The 17,943-nt window shown below is 33.8% G+C and overlaps 1 protein-coding gene across 8 annotated transcripts in view; it reads right to left on the bottom strand.

The window, feature by feature from the left end:
• Positions 1-17,943, bottom strand: part of UBR3 (ubiquitin protein ligase E3 component n-recognin 3) — a 227,135-nt gene that overhangs the window by 171,781 nt on the left and 37,411 nt on the right. For 6 of the 8 annotated variants that reach the window (XM_027128646.1, XM_027128644.1, XM_027128637.1 and 3 more), the window contains exons 2-5: positions 17,041-17,180; positions 14,167-14,325; positions 9,401-9,544; positions 8,789-8,838 (exon numbers count right to left, since the gene is read on the bottom strand). In XM_027128646.1, the coding sequence (XP_026984447.1) occupies positions 8,789-8,838; positions 9,401-9,544; positions 14,167-14,325; positions 17,041-17,180 (493 nt within the window). The remainder of the gene's footprint in view (positions 1-8,788; positions 8,839-9,400; positions 9,545-14,166; positions 14,326-17,040; positions 17,181-17,943) is intronic. The other 2 variants (XM_027128679.1, XM_027128641.1) reach the window with 1 other exon arrangement.

The following is a 17,943-nucleotide window of genomic DNA, read 5'->3' on the forward strand; positions in this document are numbered from 1 at the left end:
CAGAAACACTTTCCAAACCTTAACTAGTTCCTGGGCACAGAAGTAGACAATATTGCTATGTGTGTTTCAGGCATAAAATACATATACAAGTCCAAAATGAGAGAAGAAGACCCCCCCAAAAAAAATCAGATTCAAATTCCTACCCTGCAAAATTTACAGATGGTTTTTCAACCCAAATTAACCTTTCTTTCTTTCTTGGATGAATTTACTGGACAGATGAAAAAAAAATGTGAGCTCCATAAAAAGAAGTCAAGTAAATTCACAGCTGGTTAAAACAATACTCAGAGAATGTTAATACAGAATACACAAAGCTAAAAGGAACATTTAACATATAAGGTTATAAAAATAAAATCCAAAGGAGATCTTGAGAGAGTAGAATGAAATGAAAACAACATTTATGTAAGCCACTGTAATATGAGACTGTTTGCTTTAAACCAATTCTACAAATACAAAGCTGAGAGGGAGCTTTCAAACTTGTCTGAGAGCTGAAGGGGTGGGTGGGGTGGGGGATCTGGGCATTTCATTTGACCACTGGGGCTCCCGCGACAGTCTAGCATAGCTGCTAAAAGGCTAACAAAAAACCTTGGGCCTTAAGGAAGCCACAACATGCTTCATGACAAGATGTCCTTATGACTCTATACCAAATCAGATCATAGATTTTAAAAGGGAATAAACATATGAAAGAGCTATGAGCAGCAGAGAATACTAAATAACTAAAGCTAAAAATTTAAAGGGGTGTCTTATGGGAGTAAAAATTAAAATATCTCTACAGGGGAAAACAAGAAGAAATGTGTGAAAATTATAATATTTAACACAGTATTGAGAAGAGATTCCTAATAATTAGAGCTATCAAACAAAGGAACAAGTTGCTTCATAAACTCGGTAAAGCTCCCAACCACTGGAAGTGTTTATGGAGAGGGTTACCAATTGTCAGGAATGTTGTAAAATCAATTCCTAAACTGGAAAAGAAATATATTAGATATTTCTAAGGCCTTCTCACCAAAAGTTTCTGTGATTCCCCACCCCACCCTTTACCTTTAATGTAATTTATGATAACTAACTAATTAAAACCAAATCTTATACCTCAAAATAAAACAGTATTTTTCTTTTACCTATTCATTTATGAAAAGCTACTCTGGCTTTCAATTTCAATAATCCTGCTTTTGCTGTAAGTTTTGACCAAATTAGTTTTAACTTTTCATTGCATTCTATCTTGAATAAAGGCAAGAATATCGAGAGCACATCTACATAGTAACTTATTTTATTTTGTTAAGTATTTATTTTCAGTTATGTAAGAGTATGCAAAACAGAAGACTAGAGGTAAACAAACAAAATTAATAAACAATGGTTATCTCTGGATAGCACAGCTGAAGGTAAATGTTTTCTTTTTTTATTCTGTTTTTCTATTTTTTCAATTTTTCCACAATGAACATTCATATTTTTATAGTTACACGGGGGGAAAGTGTTTTAAATGATTTCATACAGAGATTAATGATCTGGTCATTGCACACAGAAAAATGGACATTGCTACGGTAATGGCCACAGTGACTATAATCTTTCCTTGAAAAGTTATCTTGATCTAAGAGGTCCTATTTTCTCTAAGAAACTCTCTATTACACCCATGTACATATAATTCTAGAGATAATTTTCTTCTGAACTGAATTATGTGATGGTTATAAATAAATCTAAACAAAAAATGAATAAACACAAATTTACATTTTAAAATACTTAATGAAGTTATAATGTGCTCCTATTTTCTTTTCTTTTTGGTTCCATACAACACAAAGACATATTAGCTACACAAAAAAAGAGTAAGAAATAGTAGTATGAAGAATGTCATGTGTATAAATAGCCCTGCTGAGTACATAATGTTCTCTTACTCTAGGGACAGCAGGGACAAATACCTGACACAACTTGTGTGAATAAAATTAAGTAGAGAGTAATAGTATACACATTCAAGTAAAACTTTACAAATAGGAAAAACCTTGCTGCTGTTAGAGTTTCAAACCTGTTTCTTCATTTTTAAAACAAAGTGGTAGGACTAGATTACCCCTAGGATCTCTTCCAATTCTAACTTACAACATTTTTAAAATTGTTACAATTCCCTCTCTATAGTAGTTTTTGAGATGTCACTGCCCTCTTCTCATTCTGTCTTCCTTTTTATACAATTTGTTAAATTATAAGAATGAAATCACAAAAAGGGTTTGTTCAATAATCCCATGGGCCTGTAAGGTAAGGGTGTAGAAATTCCAATTCTTAAGACATATTCAGCTCTTCATTAAATTTCAAAAATAAATACTAAAAGCAAACAATCATTTGTGCCTGCAGTTGCAAAATAAAATGCAATATGGCTTTAAAAGCTTTAACGAAATTTTAAAATGGCATAAAATAGGTATTTGTTCAAAAACATCTGTATCTGGGTACTCTTTTTCTATCTTTCCATCTACCTTATCCTTTCAACTACTTTCTCCTTTATCTATTCCATCCTTTATTAAATTTAATTTGCTTGCATTTTCATCATTTATATATGTAAAAAGTGCTTTGAAAAGAAGTACAATACAAATTTAAAATATTAATGTCATTAGTTTTTTTTTTAATATCATTAGTTTTTAAGTGAGTGGGTGGAAATTCTTGTATTTTCCTTCTAAATATATCACACTAAAACTCAATTAACTTAATTCTTATTTATGATATCTAGGCACAAAAGGAAGCTTTTTCCATGTAGGTCACTGGTCCTATTAAAATAATGTTTCTCATTTAAAAAATAAAAGCAGGGCTTCCCTGGTGGCGCAGTGGTTGAGAGTCCGCCTGCCGATGCAGGGGACACTGGTTCGTGCCCCGGTCCTGGAAGATCCCACATGCCGCGGAGCGGCTGGGCCCGTGAGCCATAGCTACTGGGCCTGCGTGTCCGGAGCCTGTGCTCCACGGCGGGAGAGGCCACAACAGTGAGAGGCCCGCGTACCACAAAAAAAAAATAAGATAAAAGCAGAACAGAAGACCCCAAGAAGAGATTAGCAGAAGAGTTACACTAATTTTATAATTTCAGTATAAATTAAAAGCAAATTTATAATTTCAGTATAAATTAAATTCAATAATTTCAGTATTAATTAAATTCAAAACTATATTTTGTTCCTTAAACTGCAATGAATGCTGTAAATTTTTATTATATCTCCTTTTGTTTTACAAAGGTAAAGATCAACTTTTTAAAAACTCTTACAACTTCAAATATAAGCTTTCACTCTCTTGAGGTACAATAATAACTACTATACTTAAGGAAAACTTTGTGATCTTAGTTAAAACCCTACAGTAGCCATTTCTAGCTACAGTGGTATTTCATTACCATGTTATAGTTTTTCCCAACAGACAAGACCACTGAAATAGACGGAAAAATACATACTCAATTATTGGTATGTCACGAGTCATTTCTAGGATATCAACAGAATCCAGGGAAAAGAATGGCAAATGGCACATACTGGTTGTGGAAGTTTTGAAACGTGTTTACAAATTCTTTGACACTCCTCCCTTCGAGAGACGGGATTTACCTCCTTTGCCATTAAATCTGAGCCCATCTTAGCAACTCACAAGGAACAGGATGCAGTGGAAGTGATACTATGTAACTTCCAAGGCTAGCTCAGAAAAGGCTCCACAGCTTCTGCTCTTGAGCTACTTACTCATCCTGGGAGGAACCATAACTATATGAGAAGTCCCAACAACTTGAGGCCACCATACTGGAAAAGCCACATGCAGGCTGAGCTCCCTGTGCACAGTCGGCATCAGCTGCCAGCTCTGTCCATCAGCCATCTTAAATCTCCATCTCAGCTGAGCCTTCAGATGACTGCAGTTGCAGCCAACAACTAACAGGAATCGCATGAGATAAGCAAGAGAGAACTGCCTGGCTGCCATTCCCAAATTCCTGAGTCAAAGAATTGTGAGCAAAACAAAAAAATGGTAATTTTAAGCCACAAAGTTTAGGACAAATTTGCTGTATAGAAATAATAATAATAACAGTGGCTTATATACTTTACATAAAAAACTCAAGACCAGCAGGGAGGAGACCTAGCGACCATTTGCAACTCCACTACTAACTAGATGAAATTCACTTGCCTGGGTCAATCAGTTAATTCTTTGGAATTCAGCTTCCTCATCTATAAGAGAGTTAGGCAAGATGAACTTTAAGGTCTCCTTTAGCTCTAGCATTCATTAGATTTTTAAACCTGCAAATTGCCTCCTCCTGATTCTCATTTTTGTTTTGTTATATTATACAACTTTTCGATTTCTAACTCAAGATTTGACTTTGTAGTACATAAGTCAATAAAACATAAATGAATTTTTTGTATAAAAATTATGATCACAATCTTAAAATAGAAAATTTCCTATCACTAAAACCCTTTTATGATCGGCCCTGGGTAATGGTCTTATAGTTGTACTTTTCCATACTTCTCATTTTAAATATGTGTGTGTGACTTTTATAATCAGAAAAATAAATCTAATAAAATTTAAGATATGCCTACCCTGTAATCTAGCAATTCCATATCTCAGAGAACTATTTGCACATCTGCACAAAAAGAAATATAAGCATTGTATCTTTAATTAAAAATTGGAAATTATAAAAATGATTGGATAAACTGCAGTTTATTCATATTTCAGAATACTGGCAAAACAACTACAATGTATTTGTGTGATATTTGGGTAAATTTTTAAAGATAAACTTCACTACTCTTAAACCATGCTTTAATAAACTATTTCCTCTGGAAAGATGAGCAGAAATGTCTATCATATGACCTATGATAGCTCAAAACTTCAGTATTTGAATCCCTTCTACATATAAAGCACTAGGACAGAAAACATTTATCAGGAGCCTAATTTGTATCTGGTTCATAATAGGTAATCCATATGTTATCCCATTTAATCCTAACATTAGAATTATCACCATTTTTTCATGAGGAAACTGATGTTCAGAAGTTTAAAACCTGGCAGAAAGCACAGCAATATTATGAGGCAATATTCAAACTCAGATCTGCCTAACTCTGAAACTCAAATTTCTCTTAAACAAAAACCAAAATAGGGCTTCCCTGGTGGCGCAGTGGTTGGGAGTCCTCCTGTCCCACATGCCGCGGAGCGGCTGGGCCCGTGAGCCATGGCCGCTGAGCCTGCGCGTCCAGAGCCTGTGCTCCGCAATGGAAGAGGCCACAGCAGTAAGAGGCCCGCGTACCGCAAAAAAAAAAAAAAAAAAAAAGAAAAAAAAATGAAAAACCAAAATAGATATCCCTTCAATCCACTTCCAGCTAAACAACTCTACTTCAAATTCTTAAGCTTTCAGATGTCCAAATGACCCCATTTTCAATTCAATTGGAAAATATGATAAATATATAAACTATAAAAAGTAATTTTAAATAGACTAAAAGTTTAATTATAAAGTATGATTTAAAGATCAGAAAGTCTTACTGTTTTTAAATATATAAGTTAAATATAATTCACATACTCTAAAAGTGTTCTCAGCTACTATTATAAAAAGTGTTTTATGAGAAAACATACTGAAATGAAGTATTTTTTAAATGAAGTATTTTGAAGTTGTCACCATCAAAAAGCATTTACTACAATATTTACACTGAGACATAATCATAATTAAGAAGCAAATGATTATATAAATTATATTACACACAGAAGTTGCTGAAACAAAGAATCTAAGAGAAGTGAACAGAAGGAACAGAAGAGAGGACCTAAAAAGAACAGAGTAAAAGCAATGGTAATGACCAAATAAAGGCCCTATTTCAAATCCTCTGATATCCCTCGAGAAATTATTTCTAGAAGAAATTCAAAAGCCATCCCCCAGCCCCTCCCCCCACTACACACAGGGATCTCCTTCTAGCACCCTACTGTAAAATACGGTGTTGCTGCAATGCAGTTATGTACAATTAAAGTAGCCACTGGAGATTTAAAAGCTAATCTGGAGAGTTTAGGCCAAGAAATGACTGTAACATTTTTCCTATATAGAGGAAAAAGTATCTATATTGAAGATCAGCTTTCTGCATTCTCCAAAATCAAATTCAATTCATAAAAATAAAGTAGAATTATTAGCAGACCACTGGATGCATAAAATAGGTATACTAAAATAGTATGAAGGTTTTTACCTACCATATAAACACAAACATAAAACTAGATTTTTATTGTTCAAGATCACATGAGGATGTTTAGATTATTTTAATAAAGTATTTTATAATAGCACTAAACCATTTCATCATGTAATAAATAGTCTTCTAAAGTTTCTACTGATGGGACTTCCCTGGTGGTCCAGCAGTTTAGACTCAATGCTTCCACTGCAAGGGGCACAGGTTTGATCCCTGGTCAGGGAACTAAGATCCAGCATGCCACACAGTGCGGCCAAAACTAAATAAATAAATAAAATAAAGTTACTACTGACAACAGATTCAATGTTTCCTTCCTGTTTCGCTGGCTTTAGCCAAGGAAGGGTCCCCCTGCACCCATTCATATTCAACTCCTAGTATTCCCAAATCTCGCCTTTGAGAGATTATTCCACCTCCCCACAAAATGCCCTTAAAAAGAAAGCAGAGGGCTTCCCTGGTGGCGCAGTGGTTGAGAGTCCGCCTGCCGATGCAGGGGACACGGGTTCGTGCCCCAGTCCGGGAAGATCTCACATGCCGCGGAGCAGCTAGGCCCGTGAGCCATGGCCGCTGAGCCTGCCCGTCCGAAGCCTGTGCTCCGCAGCGGGAGGCCACGGCAGTGAGAGGCCCACGTACCGCAAAAAAAAAAAAAAGAAAGAAAAAGAAAGCAGAATAACCAATTTAAAATCATATGTCTATCTATTATCTAATCACTTCCCTCTTTGACATGTGAAAAATTAGCATTCTTACCCCCATTACTCGCTTCCCCTAGCTTCAAAACAAAATTATTACTGTTTTAGTCAATAGTGTATGTATTTTTGAAAGTCTATTTTAAATATCAGCAAGTTTTCCCCATTTGTCATTATGGCAGCAGTGTTCTTAGAAGTAACTCTTTAAAGCTAAAAAAAAAAAAAGCAAAAATTATAGCTAACCATTTATACAATTTTTTTAATGATTTTATTTTAATTTATTTATTTAACAAACATACATATAGTGTTACAATATGCCAGGCACTACTGCTCTGAGTGCTTCTATATATTAACTCATTCAATCATCATCATAACCCCAGGCATTAAGTACTATTATTACCTCCATTTTACAGGTGAGGAAATTGAGGCATGGTACCTATCCAAAGTCACATTACTAATTGGTACAGAAGCCAGATTCAAACCCAGACACTCCACTTCCACAGTAAAACTCAGAAGCAGTATACTAAACTACCTAGGGACTTCCCTGGTAGCCCAGTGGTAAAGAATCCTCCTTCCAATGCAGGGCACGTGGGTTCGATCCCTGGTTGGGGAACTAAGATCTCACATGCCGCGGGGCAATTAAGCCTGCATGCCACAACTACTGAGCCCACACACCGCAACTACAGAGCCTGTGCTCTCTAGGGCCCACACGCCAAAACTAGAAACAAGCCCGGGCCACAATAAAAGATCCCACATGCCACAACAAAGATCCCTCGTGCCGGAACTAAGACCCAATGCAACCAAATAAATATTTCAAATAAATAAATAAATAAATAAATAAACTGCCTATCCAATTTGTTGAAAACTCTTTAAAATTGTTAGTCCAGGGACTTCCCTGGCGGTCCAGTGGTTAAGACTTTGCCTTCCAATGCAGGGGGGTGTGGGTTCGATCCCTGGTTGGGGAACTAAGATCCTACACGCCTTGCAGCCAAAAACCAAAACATAAAACAGAAGCAATATGGTAACAAATTCAATAAAGACTTTAAAAATAAATAAATAAGTAAAATTTAAAAAAAAAAATAAATGAAATAAAATTATTAGACCAAAATGAGACTCTACAAAATGCTGCATTTTGTGGGAGCCTTCTTAGAGGGGAAATATACTACTACAAAGTTTAAATTATAAGGCATTAGATCAATTATAAGACTTCCATAAAAGAAATCATATTTTCAAAAGAAGAATATTTGGCTTAGTTCATATGATATCAAATCAAAATGGGTTTTCAAAGGAAAAACATGTAAATGTTTAACAACGATTTAGTTTTTAAAATTTCAATCATTAAATATATAAATCAATAATATGAAATTTAGGTTTTATAGAAACCAAGATTATAAACAGATATAAGTCAAAAACCAATATTTGCTTACAAATTGTATACTAACAAAATACAGGAATGTTATAAGGAATTTATTAGAAATATTTATTATTAATAAACACTATAAAAGTTGAAATTTCAAATTGACATTCTATTTCCCAGTACCTTGCTTTTTTTTGATAACCTTTGACATATAAGATATAACCTTATTATGAGATTAGAAAAGAAGCTACATTTCACATTCTTCTAGCAAATTATTCTAGACTTAGCTAAACTTTTTAACAACAATTTCATTGTGCATATGACAACTTGGATAAATTTGGGGATATTTTCATAGGAGAAATATCTCTATGTCTTTCTATCTCCCATTTCTAAACTGTGAAAAGAGAAATGAATTTACAAACAAGAAGTAAAAATCTAGTTGTAGTTCTCGTCCTGTCACTAAGTAACTGTGTGACCTTGACTAAGTTATTCCACTCTGGGGTTCAGCATCCATGTCTATAAAATGAGGAATTCCAACTAGATAATACCCACAAATCTGTATGGTAGTTCTTAAACTTTTAAAATTCTACTTTTAAAAAGTTTCAAATGTTAAATCTCACCTCATCTGAAGAATCTAGTTGTCCCAATGTTCCTGTTGCACCTGCAAAACCTTTGGAAAGGAGAAAAAAGATTGCCCTTCATAATTGTTATATATTGCTTTACTTTAAAATTATTTTGAGACATAACAATATCAAAAAACTAAGTTTTGTTAAGAAAACTCATTCTAACAGATATTTTGGCAGAAATCAACATTTATCTTCAATAAATTTGAGCCTAATAGGCTTATACTTCAATAGGAAATCTCCAGTGAAAACCCAGATTTAATAATTACACATGGTGTTTCAGAAGGATTGCTTTCTTTTACTTTTAAACCATGGTTTACTAAAATATTGAACTACTAAACTTTGGGGCTACTCTTAAATAGCAACTGCTATATTTTTCATGAGTTAGAACCAGAACCTCTGATAAACTAACCGAATTTCGCTTAAGAAAAATGAAGTATCTTCTTTGATGACTCTATCTTTCTTGCTTCCAAATTTTTACTACTTTCACTACTTTCTTACAAAGAATGACACAGCACTTAAATTTCTTCAATAATGAGTAATGTTTGAAGGGTTTTTTGTTTTAGTACAGAAAAGTTATCATTGTTCAAATTAAATATTTAAACAAACCTTGAACTGCCAGAGTGCTAGTGCCAGCAGATGGTTCTTGTATACCATATACAAGTTTATCCTCAGGATATGTAAGTCCAGAGCTCTTCAAAGCTATAAGGTATTTTTCATGACTTTTCCTTGCATAAGCATTTTCTCCAAGACCTAATATTTAAAATAAATTCAAAATCAGAAAAAATATTCCATTCAAAACATAAGTACAGCCATCTCAATAACTAATGTATACACATATAAAATAGATGAATATTCTAATGGAGGGGAAACCCTAGAATGAATAATATAAGATAGCTTCAGACAACATTTTTGTGCTCATGTTTGGCATTAACAATCTCAGAATGCACAGCATGTTTACAACAAATAATGAAATCCACTAACTAACTGGGTATCTAGAATATGCCAGAGATTACATACAAAATACAGGGGGTGCGAAGATTAATAAGACATGATTCCTGCCTTCAAGGAACTTAAAATTACTGTAAAGAAAGGCAGATAATATGGTAAATGACAATTACGTAGCAGACTTCACCATCTCGTTTAACAACCTGTGCTCTCATAATACCATGCAGCCAGACTTAACCCAAAGCAGTTTTTGGAAAGGCTTACTAGAGAAGATAATGCCTGAGTGGAATTTTCAAACAGTAACTGAGATTACTAATTTCTGTTTTACCAAGGATAAAATGTTTTTATAATCACATTTAAGGATAAAAGTATAATTTCTACAGAAGTAGCAGTTAAAACAAATTTATTCCAAAATTTTGAGAAGTTTAGGTCCTAGAATTAAACAATCCTAGGTCTTTCACTTTAGCATTTGAGCATATTAATGCCAATTTTGTCTTTTGTTTTTTAATATATTATGGAGAATAGAATAACAACAAAATAAAAATACTGACATTTGAAAATTCTTTAAAAGGAAAAATTATTCTCTGTCTGACAGCCAAGTTACCATATCATTTGCCACCTCTTAAGCAGATTATATATCTTTAATTAAGGTATCAATCTCTCTGATTAAAAAAATATATAGTAAATGAGTTTCTTTAGTATTTGCTGAGCTTTTCTCAATTACCTCTCATTGCTAGCCTCAATAATTGCAATAGATTAGTTTTGCTTTTTAAATCTCTGCCCAATGTCTGTCTGGGATAGTTTAAAAAAAAACAAAAAACAGGGCTTCCCTGGTGGCACAGTGGTTGAGAGTCCGCCTGCCGATGCAGGGGACATGGGTTCGTGCCCTGGTCTGGGAAGATACCACATGCCGCGGTGCGGCTAGGCCCGTGAGCCATGGCCGCTGAGCCTGCGTGTCCGGAGCCTGTGCTCTGCAACAGGAGAGGCCACAACAGTGAGAGGCCCGCGTACCGCAAAAAAAAAAAAAAAACCTTCAGCACAGATTAAACAGATAGGAATACATCTATCCTTCAATTCAAGTCCAAAACTAAAAACAACCAGTTAGTCTATAAAGAATAAAGGACTTCTAGGGGTCCTATGTAAGAAATGACTAAATGTCTCCTGAATAATAAAAGCCATGTATTTATCTCAATAATAATAGATGAAATTTGTAATACTTTTAATTAACAAAATACACTTCATCAACCCCTCACAACAAGCCTGAGAAAAATGAACATATTATCACCATTTTTATAAGTGAGGAAACTGAGGCTTACAAAGATAACATAATAACCAGTGAGTAAGCAAGCAGTGATTAGAAATGAACCTAGACTACAAATTTAAACTTCTGAATCAAACCTAATGTAATTTCCATCACTACAAGTTAGCTAAAGATTTTTGTTTTGTTTTTTAATTTCAAGAAATAAGAATTTAAAAGAACTGTAGAACTAAAAGAAGACAATTACCATAAATCATTCTCAAGGAATACATTCTTACAATGATTAAGAACAACTTGCTGTTCTTTTTCCCAACAGTTGATAGTTTCTGATTACAGAACCATTTTCTAGGCTGAAGAAATAACAGACCTTCAGGTATAATTCTGATCTCTCTCTAGCATCATCACCAAAACTCAAACACAAGTTACCATCATTTTATCCTAGGCTGCTGCACTTGAGCTTCTGTTCTTGCCCCTTCCCATCTATTCTTGGCAAAATAACAAGCCATCTTTTTAAAGCACATATCTGATCATGTCACTCTTCAGATTAAAATATACCCATGACTTCCCACTACATTCAGGATAAAATATAAAACCATAAATAGCTAACAAGGGCCTACCTAATCTGGATCTAGCCTAATGTGGTAGCCTTATTTGGGCCACTATCCCCCTACATTCATTTCATTTCAACCACAATAGCCTTTTTTAGTCCCTTTTAAAAAAGTAAGCTCACTCTCACCCTAAATATTTCCACATGCTGGTCCCTCTGCATGGAATCTAGGAGGTGCCTAAGTGTTATGTTCTTTATAAATATTTATCATGTTTGGGGTTCATTAAGCATCTTGAATCTATAAATCAATGTTTTTCATCCAATTTGGGGAATTTCAGTCATGATTTTTTCAAATTTTTTTTCTGCCCCATTCCCACTCTCCTGTCCTCCTGGGAGTCCAATTACATGTACCTTAGGTCATCTGATTCTATCTAACAGGTCCCTGAGGCTCTGTTGTGTTTTCTCTCTGTTCTCTAGATTGAATAATGTATTAATCTGTCTTCAAATTCACTAAGTCTTTCTTCTATCCTCTCCAAACTGCTGCTAAGTCCATCCAGTGAACTTGTCAATTGCATTCTACAGTAATTGTCAGTTCTAGAATTTTTTTGTTATTGTTTACATTTCTTCACTAAGATTCCTGATCTCTTCACTCATTAACACCATATTTTCCTTTACTTATTTGAACATATTTTCCTTTAATTTCTTCAACATATTTATAATAGTTGCTTTAATGTCTTTATCTGCTAAATCTAACATCTAGGCCATTTAAAGGTCAATTTCTATTACTGTCCTTTTTCTTGGACATTCTAACAACATGTTATCAAAGATTCTGGATTCTGTTACCTTCCTTTGAAGAGTATTAATTTTAATTCTACAAGACATTCAATAAACAGTCTGATCACCTAGAACTCATAAAGACTTGGTTTTATACTTTGTAAGGGGCAGATTTATAGAAAGCCTGAGATTCTTAAAAAAGCCCTGTAAATTGACAGGAATAATCTCCAAACTCTGTCAGGGTTCTAGGCTTCATTAAGGCTGATCTAGAGTAGAACTTACTCTCAGGTGTGGTCTCCTGGTGTGTCAACTTGATGCCTAGGGTATTGGTAAGGTCTCTCTAGTCTGGTTGTGCTGATACTCCAATGTCTCCCAACACTGCCTAACCTTTTTTAACCCCATAGCAGTAACCCCACAGCACTCTCTAATAAGCCTTAGGTAGTCTCATCCTGTACATGTGTATCTCAGTTCTCAGCCAAGCACTTTTAGGGGTCCCTCATACATCTACCCCACAAACTCTTGCTATTCTGCCCCAAAGATTCCAGTTTCCAACTGCTTCAGCTGCCCTAAACTGTGACCTCTGCCTCCTTAACTCAGGTGGACCACCACGCTCTGCTTCAATGCCAGCCCTCTATACTACAGTCAGGAAGTTATCCCCAGACAGAGATTCAGAGAATTTTGAGGCTCATCTCATGCTTTTCCTTTCTCCCAAAGGTTTACAGTCTTGTGCTGCCTGCTGTCTCATGTCTGAAAACAACTGCCTCACATTTTTTCCAGTTTTATGTTATTGACATAAGGGCTAGTCCAGTAGTCAGAAGCAGAAAATGTTCTCCACCCAGAATCCAACTCCACCCCATTACCACCCAACTCGCCACATCCTCTAGCTAAATGACTTTCTCTCAATGTTTTACTTCAAATGTCACTTCCTCAGTGAAGCTCTCCTACCTCCTCCATCAGTGAAATCAGGTCTCCCTTTTATACACACTTGTCCTATCCCTTCACAGTTATTTACTACAGTTTATACTTACACAATATTTTGGTTTGGAGACTTTGTTAATGTCATCTCACTCACTAGACCATAAGCTTTATAAGGGCAGAGATAGGAGTACCTGGCTTACTACGTACCTTCCCTACTCCAAGCTCTAATACCTAGCCCAAAGCCAAGCACACAGTGGGTGCTTAATGAGTACTCACTAAAGAAATAAATACATCAGATAAGACTATCTCTAAATAATACATGGTTAACAGTACACATAAAAACTTCACCACTCTAAAGAAAGAAGGTATACTTCAATTTTCAAAACATGCTGTTCATGAGCCAGCATAAAGAACACTATTTAAACTATAAGATTTTTAAATAATTGATATATTTACCATACTATAAATTTGAACTAAAGGTTTAAAAATGAAATTATTTTATATAACAGTACAAATATACTTAATAATTCCAAGTTTTATAACTTAAACTCTACATCACTATAAAATCCTAGGCCACACAACACAAATGTTTAGAATAACAAAAATGAAGACACAAAAGTGGTTGCTGTTATTGTTTGGAAAAGGGGAAGTGGAATATAATTACGAATATGTCACACCAAATTTAGAAAACCTGGGTTCTAGTCCCAACTCTAAAATCAGGTAGTTGTGAGGTCTTAAACCAGTCATTTAATTTTTCTGGGGTTCAATTTCTTCATCCATAAACTAAGAAGTATTCTTAATAACTTCCAGCTTTAGCATTCTATTAAAAAAAATCTACATTTTACTTTTAAGTTCTAAAATACACAACTTTTAAATTATTTTAGTAATGTAAGCAAATTTTAACTTTCTTCTCTTCTAAATTTTACTCACCAGAAGTCAGATCTTTGTAGCTTTGTTGGTTTGTCAAAACCTGAGTAAGAACAGACCGCATTGCTCCTCCCATTTTAGTTAGATCTTCTAAAAAGGAAATTTGAGGTTCCAAAAGCTGAAGGACTTTGTTAAGGTCTTTTTCTGATGGTACATCAGCTGCTAAAAAAAAATATAATCAACTTTCTTTAAAATACTTTGCTAAGAACAATATTTTATTCTTTAAAATTATGATGACTTAGATGACAGTATTTTATAATCAAAAAGTTAATATAAGAATTCTCTTTAGAAAGCAGGAGCCCACCAAGCACCCAGCCTAGGATAGACTTGTTTAGGAAGTCAGTCCTCTGAGAAAAGACTGATGGGGAAAAGAGATGACTTCATAAGGTATTAAGCACTTAATTTGTGTAAGAAGCATTCAATTTAGGGTCCTAAACTTCCAGATATATATATGTAATCATAAGATCATCTCAAAATTAGATAAACAGTGTTTAAGAAAAAAGTTAAGATCACTCTCTAAAATAAAAGGAGAAATGAAATATAGTGAGATAGTATAAGAATATTAGGACAAAATTATGTCAGCTCTAAATTTAAACCTGTGCAGCAAATAACCCATCCACTATCATATTCCAAAAATACAGATTCATATTAGCTAGAGGTCAAAGCAACTAAAATGAAAAATACGGATGTTTTTACTAAAACAATTTTAAAATACCAGGCAAGATATGCTGGTAGAGGGGGAGAGAAGAAACCTGAACAGCAACTAAAAAAGAATATTTAAGAGGAAAAGAAAAAAAAAGATGTTTTAGAGAAACTGAGGTCTAAAAGGAAGAAGTGAATAGAGAGATTTAGAGCTTAGCCATAACTGGTTAAAAGAAGAATACATATAACGAAGCTAACAGGGGGCCTGTGTGCCCAGGAAAGGGGTCATCAAGTTCATTCAATATTTATTCAGTATCTACTACACGACAGGCACTGAGAAGCAGAACTAAATAAGACATAGTTCCTACCCCCAAGGAACTCACAACCTAGTTCAAAGATAACCTGTGAATGAAATTCTAGATAACTCTGAGTCATGGAACCCAAGCCAAAAAACCTTACTTTCTCAGTAGAAAACCAATACCGTATATTATTCTTCCTTATATTCTCCCCAATGACTTATGTAGTAACATAGTAGATATTTAATTAGCATTTGTTCTTGATTTCCAAGGGCTCTAACACAAGCTCTGGCACTGGTCTAAGGATGGTAGGGTGAAATGGGAAATGGAATTCAAGGCAACTGTCAAACCACAAGATTATCTGAGCTTCCATATCTCAGATTAGATGATTTCAAGTCCTTTCTTTAATTTTAAACAGTGATCTCTGCAGAAAGTAATGCAGAGATTTTGCATACACAGAAGAAATTAATGCTGAGCACAAGTGGTAATATAGAGAGGGAAACTTCATGAACCTAAGTTCATGAAACTCATCTTAAGACAAAAAAAGTACTTCCATTCATTCCTTTATGTTTTCAGATAATGGTAACATAATTATCAAAGCTACGTATGTATGTCATCTACCACTTATAACTGCTAAATGTCACCAAGGAAAAAATAAATATAATACACTCGTATGAATTACTCTTTGATTAAACTAATGGTAAGCTTTATGGTTCTCATAATAAATGATTTCTACCTATTACTTTTCTAAAATAGGACACTTGTAGTACAAAATGCAAACGTCCAAAAAATCTGTTAACTAGCATATGAGAAATAAAATGGAAGGCAATTTCAATAACCCAGCTGGTCTCCACTTCCTTCATTCCAAAGAGAGAGCAGTTTGGGACTAAATCAAAATAATATTTCTTTCTATATTTTAAGACATACTCTGAGAGGAAGAGAAGTACTTGACAAAAGATTGTATATTTTGCTTAAAATGTAAAAGTGAAGAACTATAAGTATTCGCTCACAATGCAAATAACATGATAGTTCTAGAAATGATGAAGATACATATTTCTTCACACTTTTAGGATGGAAAATAGAAGATAAACATGTGCGCCGTAGTTTCAAATTGGATTTAAGATTTATAGAATTAAATAATTTAAAAGCTCTAAAAGTAATGCAAATGCAGTCCCTTAAATGATAAAAATGCAAGTATCACTAAAAAGGTAAAAGACATCATAAAAAGTTAACAAATTTGTTTCATACCACTAACTGATATCTGTAATTCACAATGTCAGACTGAGAACTTTAATAAATGTTATCTAAATACAAATATTTAACTAATGCATATTAATCAAGATTGTGACTAAATCTTAAAAGGTAAGAAGAATATCTGTAATTTGCATGTTTCTTTTCTCTTTTTAATACTATTAGGATGCTTACGCCCATGCATTCTACCGGTAATATGGGAGTGAGCAATTTGACCCTCTCATAAGTTATTATATATGGAGGGGAATAAAAATGTATAGACCTCTACAAAAAAGAGGGGGAGAGAGGGGGAGAGAAAGATATTGGTGAAATTTTTATCTTCTAAAAATCTAAGTTAAAGTCAAACATTTCCAGGACTTCTTAATTATGCTCTATTATAACAGAATCACAAATAAAGTCACTTTAACCCCATAAAATAATTATTTCCTCATCTGCAAAAGGCCAAATAAGTTTGATCAGAAACATTTACGATCCCAGCAGCAGAGACTGCCAAACTGTGCCTACTACAAGTATCAATGAGGTTATATAATTGATATTTAGTATGTTTTTATTTAGTCTCTGTATTTCATAGTCATCACATAAAAAATGTTAAGCAAAAAAATGATATCTGAAAAAATTCACCTCATTATTAGTGCTAAACTTTGCTGAGAACTTAAAAAGAGTACTAATGAAAAGTGGATTAACATACCTGGTTCATTATAGCCTTCTCTTAAGTACTGAATAAGACAAAAAATAAATCTTGGAAGAACAAATTCAGACATCATCAGTAAGTCTTTGGGGACACAGGGAATATTTGAACTTGATTTAATTTGATGCCTTTTGCAAAACCTGTAATATGAAAAAGAAAAGAATTAATGGCTAAGAAATCTATTACTTCTATTTACAATATCCATAAACAGAATGTGGGCCAATATCAAAGCCAATGTATTACTTTTATGATTTTTAAGGCACCAAGTTAAAAGAATATAGTTTTAATTGGTCTTTAAATAAAAATTGGCACTTAGGAAGATTTCTTCCTAATAAAAGACCATTCTAGTTAGATTCCAATTAGAATACAAAAACAAAATCTCATTACAGAGTTTATATTTTTTAACTACAATTTATTACTTGCAAGTATTACTTTATTACTTTTACCCCTTATAAACCATTAAGTACAAACTGATCATTCCCAAGAATTTGCATTTTCTATTCCTTAACTGTTTCGAACTTATTGCATTAATGAATAGATAAGTAATATCAATACTTAAAGTTTATTTGAAAAATTTATACACTTAAGTATGCACATTCCTTCTAATCTTATTTATACTTATTTTAAAGTATGGTTGGAATATTTGAGCAAAAATGAAATAAACTATTCTATGTTCACAATCCAAACAGTCACAAATAAGGTATTTTGTGACCAAACACAAAATAACCACACTAAACATACAACATACCTAGAAAGAAACTTATTACGATGGGTGGAGAAACTATTTTAGCTGAAAAACGTAAGAGATCTGAATAGAGAAAAACTACATTCCCAAGTGGAAGAAACTTTTATTTTTCTAAAAAATGTCACTTCCACCAAACTTAATGACATTGGATTTAAATC

The sequence above is a fragment of the Aethalodelphis obliquidens genome, unplaced genomic scaffold (assembly GCF_003676395.1).
Source record: "Aethalodelphis obliquidens isolate GAN/ISIS:26980383/991018 unplaced genomic scaffold, ASM367639v1 scaffold2, whole genome shotgun sequence".
Classification (NCBI taxonomy): domain Eukaryota; kingdom Metazoa; phylum Chordata; class Mammalia; order Artiodactyla; family Delphinidae; genus Aethalodelphis; species Aethalodelphis obliquidens.